General features: G+C 42.8%; 1 protein-coding gene across 2 annotated transcripts in view; it reads left to right on the forward strand.

Annotated features, from left to right (window-relative positions):
• Positions 1-12,818, forward strand: part of NOTCH2 (notch 2) — a 94,629-nt gene that overhangs the window by 15,091 nt on the left and 66,720 nt on the right. For both annotated transcript variants that reach the window (XM_015563491.1, XM_015563490.1), the window contains exons 2-3: positions 1,798-2,057; positions 5,136-5,471. In XM_015563491.1, coding sequence (XP_015418977.1) covers positions 1,892-2,057; positions 5,136-5,471 — 502 coding nt within the window. In that variant the 5' untranslated portion in view covers positions 1,798-1,891. The remainder of the gene's footprint in view (positions 1-1,797; positions 2,058-5,135; positions 5,472-12,818) is intronic.

A 12,818-nucleotide genomic window follows, 5' to 3' on the forward strand; every position in this document is an offset into this window, starting at 1 on the left:
CTCTCTCGTCAATCCATGTCTATGGTCTTTAAGATAACTTGTTATGTAAAATTATTTATTTATCTAAGATGCACCTACACTGAATTTATCTGAAAAATAAAAAAGTCGATATTAAGAAAAAAATTGTAAATGGGAGATTACAAGAGAGGGTGTTGCGTGCCAGCAAAAGTTACTGGCATGCCATGTTTGGCACGTGTGCCAGTGGTTGCCCACCCTGGAATAGGCCAAAGGATTGAATCCTGGAAAAAAGAAAACAAAGGGTCAACATAACTATCTTTGGATTCTTGAAGGGCTTCTGTAAGAAAGCAGAGGTTTGTACCTTTAATAGGGATAACCAATATGTGGAAATTGTAGGGAGGTAGAATTTAAAGGAAAATAAAAGATAAAGTTTACATACTATTAAATTTAGTCTTTTAAAGCATACAATTTAGTATATTCACAGTTATGTGTAACCATTACCATGATCTAATTTCTAAATATTTTCATTAACTCCTCCCCCACCCCAAGAAACTCTCTAGTCCTTAGTAGTCATTCTCCATTTCCTCCTCTTCCCAACTCCTAGCTGCACTATTTTTTTTAATCTCTATGTATTTGCCTATTCTGGACATTTCATAGAAATGGACATTTCACAATCTGTAGCCTTTGTGTCCAGTTTATTTTACTTAGCATGATGTTTTCCAGGTTTATCCAGGTCATAGCATGTATCGGATCTTTATTCATTTTCTTGGCTAAATAATATTCCATTGTCTGGATGTACCACATTTTATTTATTTCTACTTTTTGGTATTGTGAACAGTACTGATACGAACGTCTTTACAAATTTTTGTATGGACTTCTCATGTTTTCAGCTACCTTGGGTATATACCTAGGAGGGAGGCAAGAGTTTTAAGACATCAGGAAGAAAGAGCTTTCTGACAATGGGATCCGCCCACACTGAAGACTGTTCTGTTGTTGAAGTAGTGAGCCAATGATTTTATTTTACTTAATAAATGCGTGGTGTTTTGCTATGTACTGATATAATTCTTAGTGCTTTATAATTATTTGAGTCTGATGAGGTAGGCCTGATTATTAAATCCATTTTATAACAAAGAGGGTTTAGTAACTTGCTCAAGATCACTCATCGAATAAATGGGGAACTGGGACTGAAATAGAGGTGGTCTGGTTCTAGAGTCTGTACTCTCAGTGGCAGGAATAATAATTTCAACATTTACTGAATTCTGACTACCAGTCTCGATATGGCTTCTTCTTTAAATCCCTGCTTGTAGGACTTCCATTCAGCTGGATTTTAGGTGATTCTGAAAGATGTTTGTTCTGTAGTTTAGTTGTAATTTTGGTGTGGTTGTGAGAGGATGGGTACTGCATTTATCTATGCCACCATCTTGACTGGAAGTCCAGTAATTTATGTATTTTAAATAGGAGAGGAATTTAAACAGACAAGTATCAACAATGCTGCATAAAAAGGTGCCATTATACCATATCCGTCTGTATGTACATGGAAAAAAATCTCTGGTTGTAATTTGCTTTAAATAAAAGTCATGTTGGCTGGCCATGGCAGACCATGCTGAATCACCACCTAGACCACCTAGTGTTCTGTCCCCAGCCTAGACCCAAAAGGACTTGGGAATGTGTGATTAACTTTTCTAAACACTTCTCCTGAATCAAGGCAGTTTTGCAGTTGTGTCTTCAGGCCTGTGGATTCTCAATCTAATGTTTTCTTGACTGGAATGCATGCTCTTATAAGTTTTTTTATTTATAAGAAGTCAAGTGTTTTCATGGACTACTCTCTTTTCCACACAGATGTCCAGAGGGCTTCTTGGGAGAATATTGTCAACATCGAGACCCCTGTGGGAAGAACCGCTGCCAGAATGGTGGGACATGCGTGGTCCAGGCCATGTTGGGGAAGGCCACGTGCCAGTGCGCTCCGGGGTTCACGGGCGAGGACTGCCAGCACTCGACCACGCACCCCTGCTATGCATCTCCTTCCTGTCTGAATGGAGGCACCTGCCATGTGCTCAGCCAGGATGATTACGAGTGCACCTGCCAAGTTGGTTTCACAGGTATCCAGTGGGACTTGGGCCCAAACTTTCCTATTCTTGGGATGTGTCTTTATTTAGCATCTTTTAGCTCTTGACATCTGCCTCTTAAGGTCCCCCAACTGGGTACATACTTAACATTATGGTGAGTTACTGGAATGTTCCGGACAACTATTTTTAGCTTCTTTTTTGAGAGTTTTAAGAGAGGAGAAAGAGAAAGAAATACTCAGAAGCATTTGACTGTGTAAAGTATACCTGTCAGAATTGGGGACCAGCATCACTTCACTATTGCCGACAGAAAAGCTGTTCATGCTATTAATTACTTGCACCTTGAAATCTCCTCTCCCTAGACATTCAGGGCATTGGCTGTTCTGACTTTCTGAACTCTGATTATTCCCTTTGCTCCTGCATTGCTTTGTCCTCATCCATTGCATTTTTGTGTTCCTTGGAATTCTCTTTTAAGTCTTACTTCAGCTCTCCCCAGGTACTCTCTGTCTCTGCTGGCTTTAACTGTTCTTGTCTTCATCTTCATCACTTGCTGATGACTCTGGTAGTCATCTTTTTTGCTCCACCCTGACCCCGACATTCAGACTCATATTTCTAACTAAGTATTGCATATTATCCTTGGAAATTCAACAGGTGCCTCAAACTCAACATGTTGATATAAATTGTGGTACACTCCAAGTACTTCAAACTAGAAACTCCCTCTCCCTGGCCCTTACCCCCTTAGACTCAGTCATCCAACACACCCTCTGAATTACCTCTCATCTGTCTATTCCCTCTCCATTGCTCTCCTACTCTGCAGTTGAGGTCCCTGTCATGTCTCACCTGGGGCTCCCACAGTCATTTCCTAACTGGTCTCCTTGCCTTTATCATCTCCCCATCTTGTGCACTGGTCACATTGTCATGCCTTTAGTTGTAAATGCAAATCCACTCATACCGTAATGTCACCTGAGTACAATGCCCAGTGAGTTCCTGTCATCCACAGGGTAAGCTGCAAACACTTTTACATGGTTTCCATAGCCCTTCACAGTCTAGACCTTACATCTTTTTATAGCCTCACCTCCCCGCCAGCATGTAGCTTTAGTCACGCCATCATTCTCATCATTTCCTGAAAATGTCATACTTCCTATTGCCTCCATGCTGTTGCACATCCCCTTGCCGGGAATGCCCTTTTCTATAATTGGCGATTGCCCAATGTTATTTAAAACTCTGTCTTCCTGCCCCTTTCATGAGTCTTTTAGGCAGTTTGTCTCTATGTTCTATTATTTTATGTGTCACAATTTATTGTAATTAATTTTTTTACATGGCTCTCATCTGACTGGATTATGGGTTTTTCAAAGATAGGTCTGAGCCATAAGTGTTTATTAAATAAGTTAGATGAGAAAAGGAGAACCGTTTTGTCCCCGACACCACCAATGATTCAGTAAATCTAATAAGCAAAAAATGAAAAACATACTCAGAAAACTAGACTGGGTCAGTTAGTTTGGAATTCTTGGTCTATTGATTTTTCATTGAAGGGTGTTGGTAAGGGTAGAAAATAGTTGGGATGATCCATTATCTCCATCTCCATCATGACTGCGATAGCATTGATGCCATGAGTCACTGAAGAGATCTGGTGGTTAAGAGAATACAGTGAAACCTCTTCGTTCTTGAACATCTCCCATCTTAAACAATTCAGTTCTGACCAAGTTGTTCAGGGAACAAAATCTCTCAGTTGTTGAACAAAAATTCCCTTCTAGACCTGGCAACTGTTTCATGCTGATACATCAGCATAACAAACAGCGTCTCTCAGGCCACAAACAAAGGAGAGAATTCCAGTGGTGTACAGAACAACGCTCCACCCAAAAGCCACCTGGCCAGGCCAGTAATGCCTTCTTTATAATTTAAATGTTACTCTGAAATGACTCCCAAATTAAAACACCTTCCTTTGTCATTAAAAGGATTTCTCCTTGGTGTATCTGCAGGGTTCTGGTCATCTTTGCATATCTGCCACTTTTGTCTGTCACAGGTCAAGTTCACCCTTTTGGTTTTGTGATGGCCTTATACCCTCCCTAGTCAGACTTTATTAGCTAATCTCCACTCTAGAGGAAGAAACAGGGGCCAGAAGTTAATGCCCCAAGCACGTCACATTGATGGGAAACCAAGTTCAGGGACCCTTCTATTTCCGTTGTAGGCAAACACTTGGTACGCATGGTTGTGAGGAGGAACCATTTGAACCTCCTCTCCACTGTAGGTAAATGTCTCTCAGTGGGATGAAGAAAAAGTAGGAAGAAAAGCAGCAGCTTTTGCATTTTCTCTCTGCTAGCACCCTAAGATATATGTGTTGCACCCACATTTTTATTGCACTTTCTTCTTTGATTTATATCCCGTGATGGGCAGAGAGCACTTCTGTGTGCTCACGTGTCACCTCTCTATTTTAGAAAAGCTGTATGACCCCATTTGCTTCCCTATGGGGGTCAAAGACTTGGATGTTTACTTTGACAACCACTTGGAGTGTAACAAATTCAAGGGGTTCTCACATCTTCTGTGGGTTTTTTAAAAAAAGCTTAAGCTAATGACAACAAAAAGCCACATGAATTCATTAGTAGGTGGGCGTGTTTTTTCCTCTTTCTACCTCTCTCTGCTCTGCTTCCCTGGAGTCATGCCTTAGTGTCCAGCACGCGGGAGCCTTCCTGCTTCTCCTGGGCTTTCCTGCCTGAGAGGGTGCACAGAAGTTACCTTTCTAGACTCTAGTCTCATGACAGCTTCTAGCTTTGTCTAGTTTTCATATACAAGGAGTCAGAGATTCTTCATCCTCTTCAAACACATCAAGCAACATTGATAGCCGGACCACTTTAGTAAAATGTTGCCCAGAACATGTGTGCATGTGTGTTGTGTTTAAAGGAAAAAAAAGTACTATTGTTTATCTCCTCCAAGAGGTCTATTTAGTAATTATAGATTGTGGAAGATATCAATACATTTTATTCATTCAAAGAGCTGAGGGATTCTCTATGCAGTAACCCCCTGGTGTCACCTATTGGGTGGAAGGTGTGGTGTGTCAAGGATGGGGCCGGCCCCCATTCCCATGAGCAGTACTGAGCTCTGTTCCCCTTCTTCCAGGTAAGCTGTGCCAATGGACGGATGCCTGCCTATCTCATCCCTGTGCAAATGGAAGCACCTGTACCACCGTGGCCAACCAGTTCTCCTGCAAATGCCCGCCAGGCTTCACAGGGCAGAAATGTGAGACTGACATCAATGAGTGTGACGTTCCTGGACAATGCCAGCATGGTGGCACCTGCCTCAACCTCCCGGGCTCCTATCAGTGCCAATGCCCCCAGGGCTTCACCGGCCAGCACTGCGACAGCCCCTACGTGCCATGTGCACCCTCGCCCTGTGTTAATGGAGGCACCTGCCGGCAGACCGGCGACTTCACTTTTGAGTGCAACTGCCTTCCAGGTGAGGAGTCCCCTGGTGTCCTGGGACTGGGAGATGCACCTGTGCACAGAAGGGGGGGGTGGGTGTGGCTGGGTCGCTCCTGTAGGAAGTGTCCTTCCCAGCAGGGAAAAGGGGAAGTGAAAATTTGGTGTGAGGTGGGTTACTGGTGAGGGAGGAGTTTTTATGGGCCCCATGTGATGTATAAACTGAGCAGGGGGTAATCTAACATGTCAGGGTTTATGATGATATGTGGCTAGGAAGCTGTTTATTGTCCTTTTTGGAGAAACAGTAAGAAATGAGAGAAACAGCTGTGGGAAAGATATAGACAAGTCTATGGAATGGAAAGACACACAAGAGAATTAGACATTGAAAAATAGGTGTGATTAATGAAGTGCTTGAAACGGAATTAACCATAATAGGTGATCAAGTTTCCTATTTGCTTTTACCTCTAAAAAAAAATATTTTCCCATCTCCTTAAATGTTCCCCCCTATGCTTTTGTGGCTTTCCCTGGCTTCTGGCCCTCAGAACCCTCTCTCCCTCTCTGACTGTGGGGTAACCCTGCCCTGACTCGAAGCTGGAGAGTTTGGGAACTGGGGTGGGGTGTGGTGCTCTGTGCATCAACGAGCACTTCATGATGAGCGCGGACAGATTATATGTGACACAATCATGCATAACCTCAAGCTAGAAACAGAAAGAGGAGCCACGCATGGGAGCGTGGGGCCCAGCGTTCCGCAGAGGTGGAGAAGGCAGCGAGCTGGCCAATTCACTAAACTCCTGATGAAAATGATGAGGAGGCTGAAAACCGAGAATCTTGATTGGGAACAGAACACACGCAGCTGGAGCAGATGAATTACTAAGCAACAACGATTCTGTTTTTATACAACTATCCTCAGGACGAAAAACAAAAGAAGGGAAACTGTAGGGGAGAATAATGTGCAAAGTAAGCAGAATTGCCTCAAGAAGTCGGTCTCACTGCTCATTGGGAATGGGGGGTCTTAGGTTCCGGTGCTGAGGGCACAGTTCCCATGTAATGGGATTGTGTGTTTTATCTTCGGGGGTGAAAGGCCATATGTTGGTCCACACAATAAAATCAAATGGTAACTTACTCATTTCACTCAGTAAAAATGTATTGGCCGCCAGCTACATTCTAGGCACTGTGCTGTGTGCATGGGAGACAGTGATCCAAGACACGGCAATGTGATCGCAAACTTTTACTATTTCACTGTAAGCCCCCAGAGTAAGCTGCTATTGCCTTGCTATCAGTTTCTCTTTCAATGAAGAATAAACAATGCTGTCATTGCAGACACTAAATAAACCTTTATTGACATAGAATACTACTATCCTCTACATCAGCGGTTCTCAACCTGTGGGTCGCGACCCCTTTGGTGGACGAACGACCCTTTCACAGGGGTCGCCCAAGACCATCCTGCATATCAGATATTTACATTACGATTCATAGCAGTAGCAACATGACAGTTATGAAGTAGCAACGAAAATAATTTTATGGTTGGGTGACAACATGAGGAACTGTATTTAAAGGGCCAGAAGGTTGAGAACCACTGCTCTACATTATCTTGTGTAAAGCACAATGGAAAGATATCTTTCTTCACTCCTGTTCTTATTGTAAGGGTTAAGGAAGGAAATAGGCATGTAAACAATTTAATTTTACAAATAGTCCAATAGTCTAATGTCCTAATAGTCTGCTCGTGTAAGTGGCTAGTAATTGAGGTTCGTGTGATTTATTGTCGGAGGCTAAATGTGTTTTTCAGCTTCAGGAGAATTACTTTCAATAGTTGCCTAGAACAAGAGGGTGACTTGGCAGCAAAACGCTGACGGGAAGTTCGAGAAGTCAATAAAGGAAGTTTTTAGCCAGGAGAGAGTGATTACTCACTCCCATAGTCTCTGCATTGTTATCCATTAGCCACGATAAGAACCTTAGGGAATTCTGCGAGTGTGTCCAGGAAAGGATCTGTCAAACCAGAATAGTATCTCCTCCTTGAGAAAGGAAATAACCAGGGATTCCACCGCCGAGAGGCTGCCAGGGCCAGGGGATGGAGTGAGGAGAACTTGGCTCTCTCTAACGCACTGCTTGTAGTTTAAAGCAAGACGGTTATTTACTCACTGATGAAGTGTGTAGGGAGGGTGTGGGGGGGTGTTGGGGATGTGGGGGGTGGAGGAGATTTGGCGAAGAGAAAAGTAATGTATTGAATGCCTTTTATGGGTCAGGCCCTGTGCCAAGCTCTTTTGCATCCATTAGCTCATTTACACAAAGCCGTGGGGACAGGTATGATTTTTCCAGTTTTCCCAGGTGAAGTAATGCAATTTGGAGATGTCAAGTGATTTACCCAAAGGTGCACAGCTGACACGGGGTCAGGCTGAGTCCTGCGACCCAGGTAGGCTCTTTCCGAAGCCTGTGCTTCTGCATCTGGCTACATCACCCCGCACTGCTCGTTTCCCCCTGATGGCGCTTAGAATATGTGTGAAACGTTTGTTAAATGCTTTGAGGCATTCGAGTTAAAAAGGAAAGTCGGTTCATGTTATAAGAAAAAAGAGATACCTCTGGTTGTGAATGACTAGTATTTGTCACGTATCAGCCTATGTATGACATCTTGTAGACATTTAAAAATAGTCAGGTAGACTAGTTCTTGCCTCTCAGAATCCTGTGTTCTATGAAACAGATGACACCAGCTTGGACGATGTATAGAAGGAAGTTAAAAAAGAAGGCAAAACAATAGATGATGCAGTAATACTGTGAATAAATAGGTATTTACACAATACGATTTTTACATTGTAAGATTTTTACATTGGTCATTTTTATGTCCCAGGTGGAGTGTAGAAAATATTAGCTTTATTTCCACATGGGAAATAGTGCCTGGAAGATAATTTTCTTTTAGAAAGTTTTTTTTTAAATATATAAATGCAATACCATTTTCCTTGCCCTTCCCTCCATTGCCTTCAACATTACTCTAAAGGACTAAAATGTTACTTAAAGTAAGAATCACTATCTCGATGTAAATAACACCCTTATTTGAGGAGAATCAATATTTCACTTCTAAAACTGGGGGAAATCCAAGTCAGCAGGAGGCAGAGCAGCTTGTGAAGGGATCCCGTGACTCCCAGGTGGCTGCTCCCCGCCCAGAGCACATCTTTGCACATCCAATGGAGGCCTCCCCCGATCACCAATTTCAAATGGTAACCATCCCCCAAGTCCCCTCCATTACTGGCCCGTGTCTACTTCTTTTCTTTTCTTTTTCTATAACACTTATCATCTTCTCACTGTATAATACATAGTTTACTTCATATGTTATTGTTTATTGTCTGTCTTTTCCAAATTCTACTCCGTCCTCCCCTCTCCTGAGTGAAAGCGAGGGTCTTTGTTTTTGTTAGTGATGCATCCCACACACCTAAAAACAGTGCCAGGTACATAACAGGCCCACAGCTACTTACTGAGTTCAGTGTAATTCACAGTATTGGGCATGTAACTTTGGTCTTACCGTTTTCTTCCAGGTATCTTGCATCTTAGACTTCGTTTGGCTCCTCCTCTTGTTCTTGGGTTCTCTAACCCTGGAGAAGAAGAAGTTTAGAGTGCTCTTCTCTCTGAAAGTCAGTGAACCCCACATAAGTTAGTGATTATATTGGAATGGTTTAATTATAGTTCTTGCCTGCAAAGGGCACTATTGTTTCAGTGAGTTGGTTTTGGTATTATTGTAAGACTCCTGGGGGGAGAATTAAAACTGCAGAATGACTCATCTTGTGTGACAAAGAAGTATTTCTCTGTAGAGGGAAGGAAAAATAATATATTCAAGAGGGAACTAATAGATGTAAACGAAGGAACCATAGTTTGCCTTCTCCTTGGATCAGCAACCGTTCATCCAAATCTTCATGAGCTCCCATCAGGTATTTAGTAGATGCCCTGGGGAGGGGCACTCTGCCAGAGTAATCTTAACATAAGAACAAAATGGAAAATAAATGATTGAGCCACTGACTCCCAGTATTTTGGGGTTAAGGCCAACTAGCGGGGAGAGAATGAGTTGGGCTGGTTTGGTGTTTGTGGACATTTAAAGAAGTCACACAGGTAGCCAGAAAGCAGCAGGTTGTTGGAACCTCCTGGCTGTGCCTTGTGGGTTCACAGCTGGATGGAACAGTCCTCAAGGTTCTCTCCCTGTCTTTCTCTCCCACACCTTTTTATTCCTCTGTGACTTTTTTTTAACTTCATAAAAAGCTGTCTGATCTGTCCTCTCCAATCAATGAACATGTATCCTTTGTGAACCAGCCCTCTACTTCACAGGGCAATTATGTGTCATATCCCCATATCATTGAAGTAAGCTTACACACATTTCATGGCTTTGTGTCTGCTCTGCTGTTACTGAGCTTAAAAACCGTTGGCAGGAACTCCTCCCGCATTCTCGCAGGGGCACGTGACGCTCTCCTGGGCATCGCGTAGTCACATCCTGGCAGGTTTCTCTGGAGCAGATGCAGAAGTCTGCTCCTGCCACTTTTCAGGGCGCAGCATTTCAGCACCTTTGACTTGGGTCCCAAGGCCAGTTTTCCTCGATATTCCTGGAAGTATTTCCTATTCTCCCACGTTCGCTCAGTGGTTTTGCCCATGCCGTCTCCTCAGCTTTCTGTCACCTCCCTCCACCCACCCACCTTTTTATATAGAACTCATGCTTTTCTTTTCTTTTTTAAAAATTGACTTCAGAGTGGAAGGCCTGCAACCTGGGCATGTGACCTGACCGGGAATCAGACTGTGACCTCCTGGTTCATAGGATGATGCTCAATCACTGAGCCACTCCAGCTGGGCTAGAACTCATTCTTTATAATGCGTCAAAGGCACCTATTTCACTGAAATGCCTTCTATGTTCCCTGCCCGCTTGGGGATTGAGACCCTCCAGAGACCTTTGGCAAACTGTGTACCTCCAGCAGATTATTTGTGTTAGCTTTCCCAGTAGACACTCTTGTTCTAACATTTTCCCCAGCACCTAAATTACTGCCTGCTACAAAATTGAGACTCAATGAATATTTGACAAGTCACTGAACTGAATGTGGTAGAGAAGAGAATTCCTATCCTATATAATAAAAGGCTAATATGCAAATTGTCTCCTCTGGAGTTCAACCAGGAGTTCCATCACTCGCTATAACATGCGCTGACCACCAGGAGGCAGCACAGAACATGGTGGGCGACCAGTGGTGGCAGGGCACTGAGGGAGCAAGGGAAGGAGGAAGTGGGAAGGCGGGTAACCTGATTGGCCCTGATCGCTAGCGAGGCCTAGGGATGCTACCCGTGCAGGAAGTTCGTGCACCGGGCCTCTAGTATTTTTTAATGTTAAAATATGTACTGACTTTATTTCTTTTGAATCCCCTTATTCATTTCATGGCTTCCTTGGTGATAAAGTGCAGCCTGGGTGGGTGGAGTGGCCAGAGGATACATGGGCCAATCATGGAGGTCAGTGTGTTTATCAGGGCTCATCAGAGGATGAGAGGTGTGCTAAGAAAATCTGACCAGTTGCTTTTGTGACAGGCTTTTTTTCCAGGGGTGAGGGAGAAATAGACTTGTAGACGTTTACCTTTTTGTCTTTGTCCTCACCATTCCTGGTATCCCTGGGTTTTTCCTCACACTTTTCCTGATGGCTTTTAGCATGGCCTGAGAGCCCTGGCCGGCCATCTCACCTTCCTCTTTGTGCCTCTCCACCCAGCCTTTCCACCCTCACACCTCCCGGCGTCTGAAAATGGAAAGCTATGGATGCTCTCTTGAGGGATGCTGTGCTCTGTGTGGGGTGACAAGTTCAAACGACTCTCTTCTGCTCCCCACCCTCACTGTCATTATTTATCTGCTACATGGCCCACAGTTTTATAACAGCACAGCCTTAAAACGTTCCTTCTAAGTTTAATTTCTCTCCTTGTGGCCTTTTAAGGACGTGAATTGGCTTTCAGCAGTAGATTCCTTTTCGTACGGTCATGGGAGCCTCTCTGTAAGACTGCTACACCCATCCCACACACAGGTCCGAGACGCGTCTGTTTCCCTTTCCCCTAAAACCTTAAAATATAGTTTTCAAAACTGATTGCACTGTAACTTATTCATACAAGCCTGACCCACCCCCGTGGCGTAGGTTTCCTTACAAGAATTTGCTAGCTGTTTCCAAAAGGAGTTCTGTGTCTCTATTTTTAAAGCATAAATTCTGTCTTAACTTTGGAGAACTGGTTTGGCTTGAGTTTTTCTCAGACATGGGAACTTTTGACCCAAGGTCAGTTTTTCAGATTGTTGAAAGAGAACTCAAAGGTCCCGAGAACATACTGATCAAAACTGGGTGAAGTTCCTAGTGCAGTACAGACTCCTACCTACTAGTCATGCAAACTTGGCGTGTGTCCCTCGGCTCCTTCATCTGTAACATAAGAGGATTAGAGTGTATAACCTCCAAGGGATGCTTTGATCCCACTGATTAACAGTAATAGCTAATAAATGTAGAACACTTATTATGCATCAGGTACTGTTTTAAGTGCTTTTCTCCTCAATATAAGAGCTTTATTGAGATAAAATTTGCATACTGTATAATGTGCTCTTTTAAAATATAAAATTCAATTGTATTTAGTTAATTCACAGATATGTGTAACCATCACCATAGTCAACTTTATCGCTCCAAAAGAAACCCTGTACTCACTCCCCAACCCCCAACCCCCTTCCAGCATTAGGCAACTATTAATCTAATTTCTGTCTCTATAGATTTGCCTGTTATGGACATTTTATATAAATAGAAACACATAATATGTGGTCATTTGTGATTTGCTTCTTTTACTTGATGTTTTCAAAGTTCATCCATGTTGTTGGAGGTATCAATACTTCATTCCTTTTTATGGCTGAATAATATTCCATTGTATGGATTTACCACATTTTATTTATTCACTTGTCAGTGAATTGACGTTTGGACTGCTCCTGCTTTTTTGGCTATTATGAATAATGCAGCTGTGAACATTCTTGCACAAGTTTTTGTGTGGATTTATGTTTTCATTTTTCTTGGATATATACTTAGGAGAAGAATTACTAGGTGATATGGTAATTTAACTATTTAACCTTTTGAGAAACTGCCAGGCTGCACTATTTTACATTTTAACCAACAGTGTATGAGGTTCCCCAATTTCTCCACATCCTCACCAACACTTACTATCTATCTTTTTTATTATCGCCATCCTGGTGGGTGTGAAGTAATATCACACTGTGGTTTTGATTTGCATTTTCCTGATGGCTGATGATGTCAAGCATCTTTTCATGTGCTTATCAGCCATTTGTATATCATCTTTGGAGAAATGTTTATTCAGATCCTTTACCCATTTGTAATTGGGTTGTCTTTTTATTATTGTATATTTTATTA

Source organism: Myotis davidii, unplaced genomic scaffold (assembly GCF_000327345.1).
Source record: "Myotis davidii unplaced genomic scaffold, ASM32734v1 scaffold217, whole genome shotgun sequence".
Lineage (NCBI taxonomy): Eukaryota > Metazoa > Chordata > Mammalia > Chiroptera > Vespertilionidae > Myotis > Myotis davidii.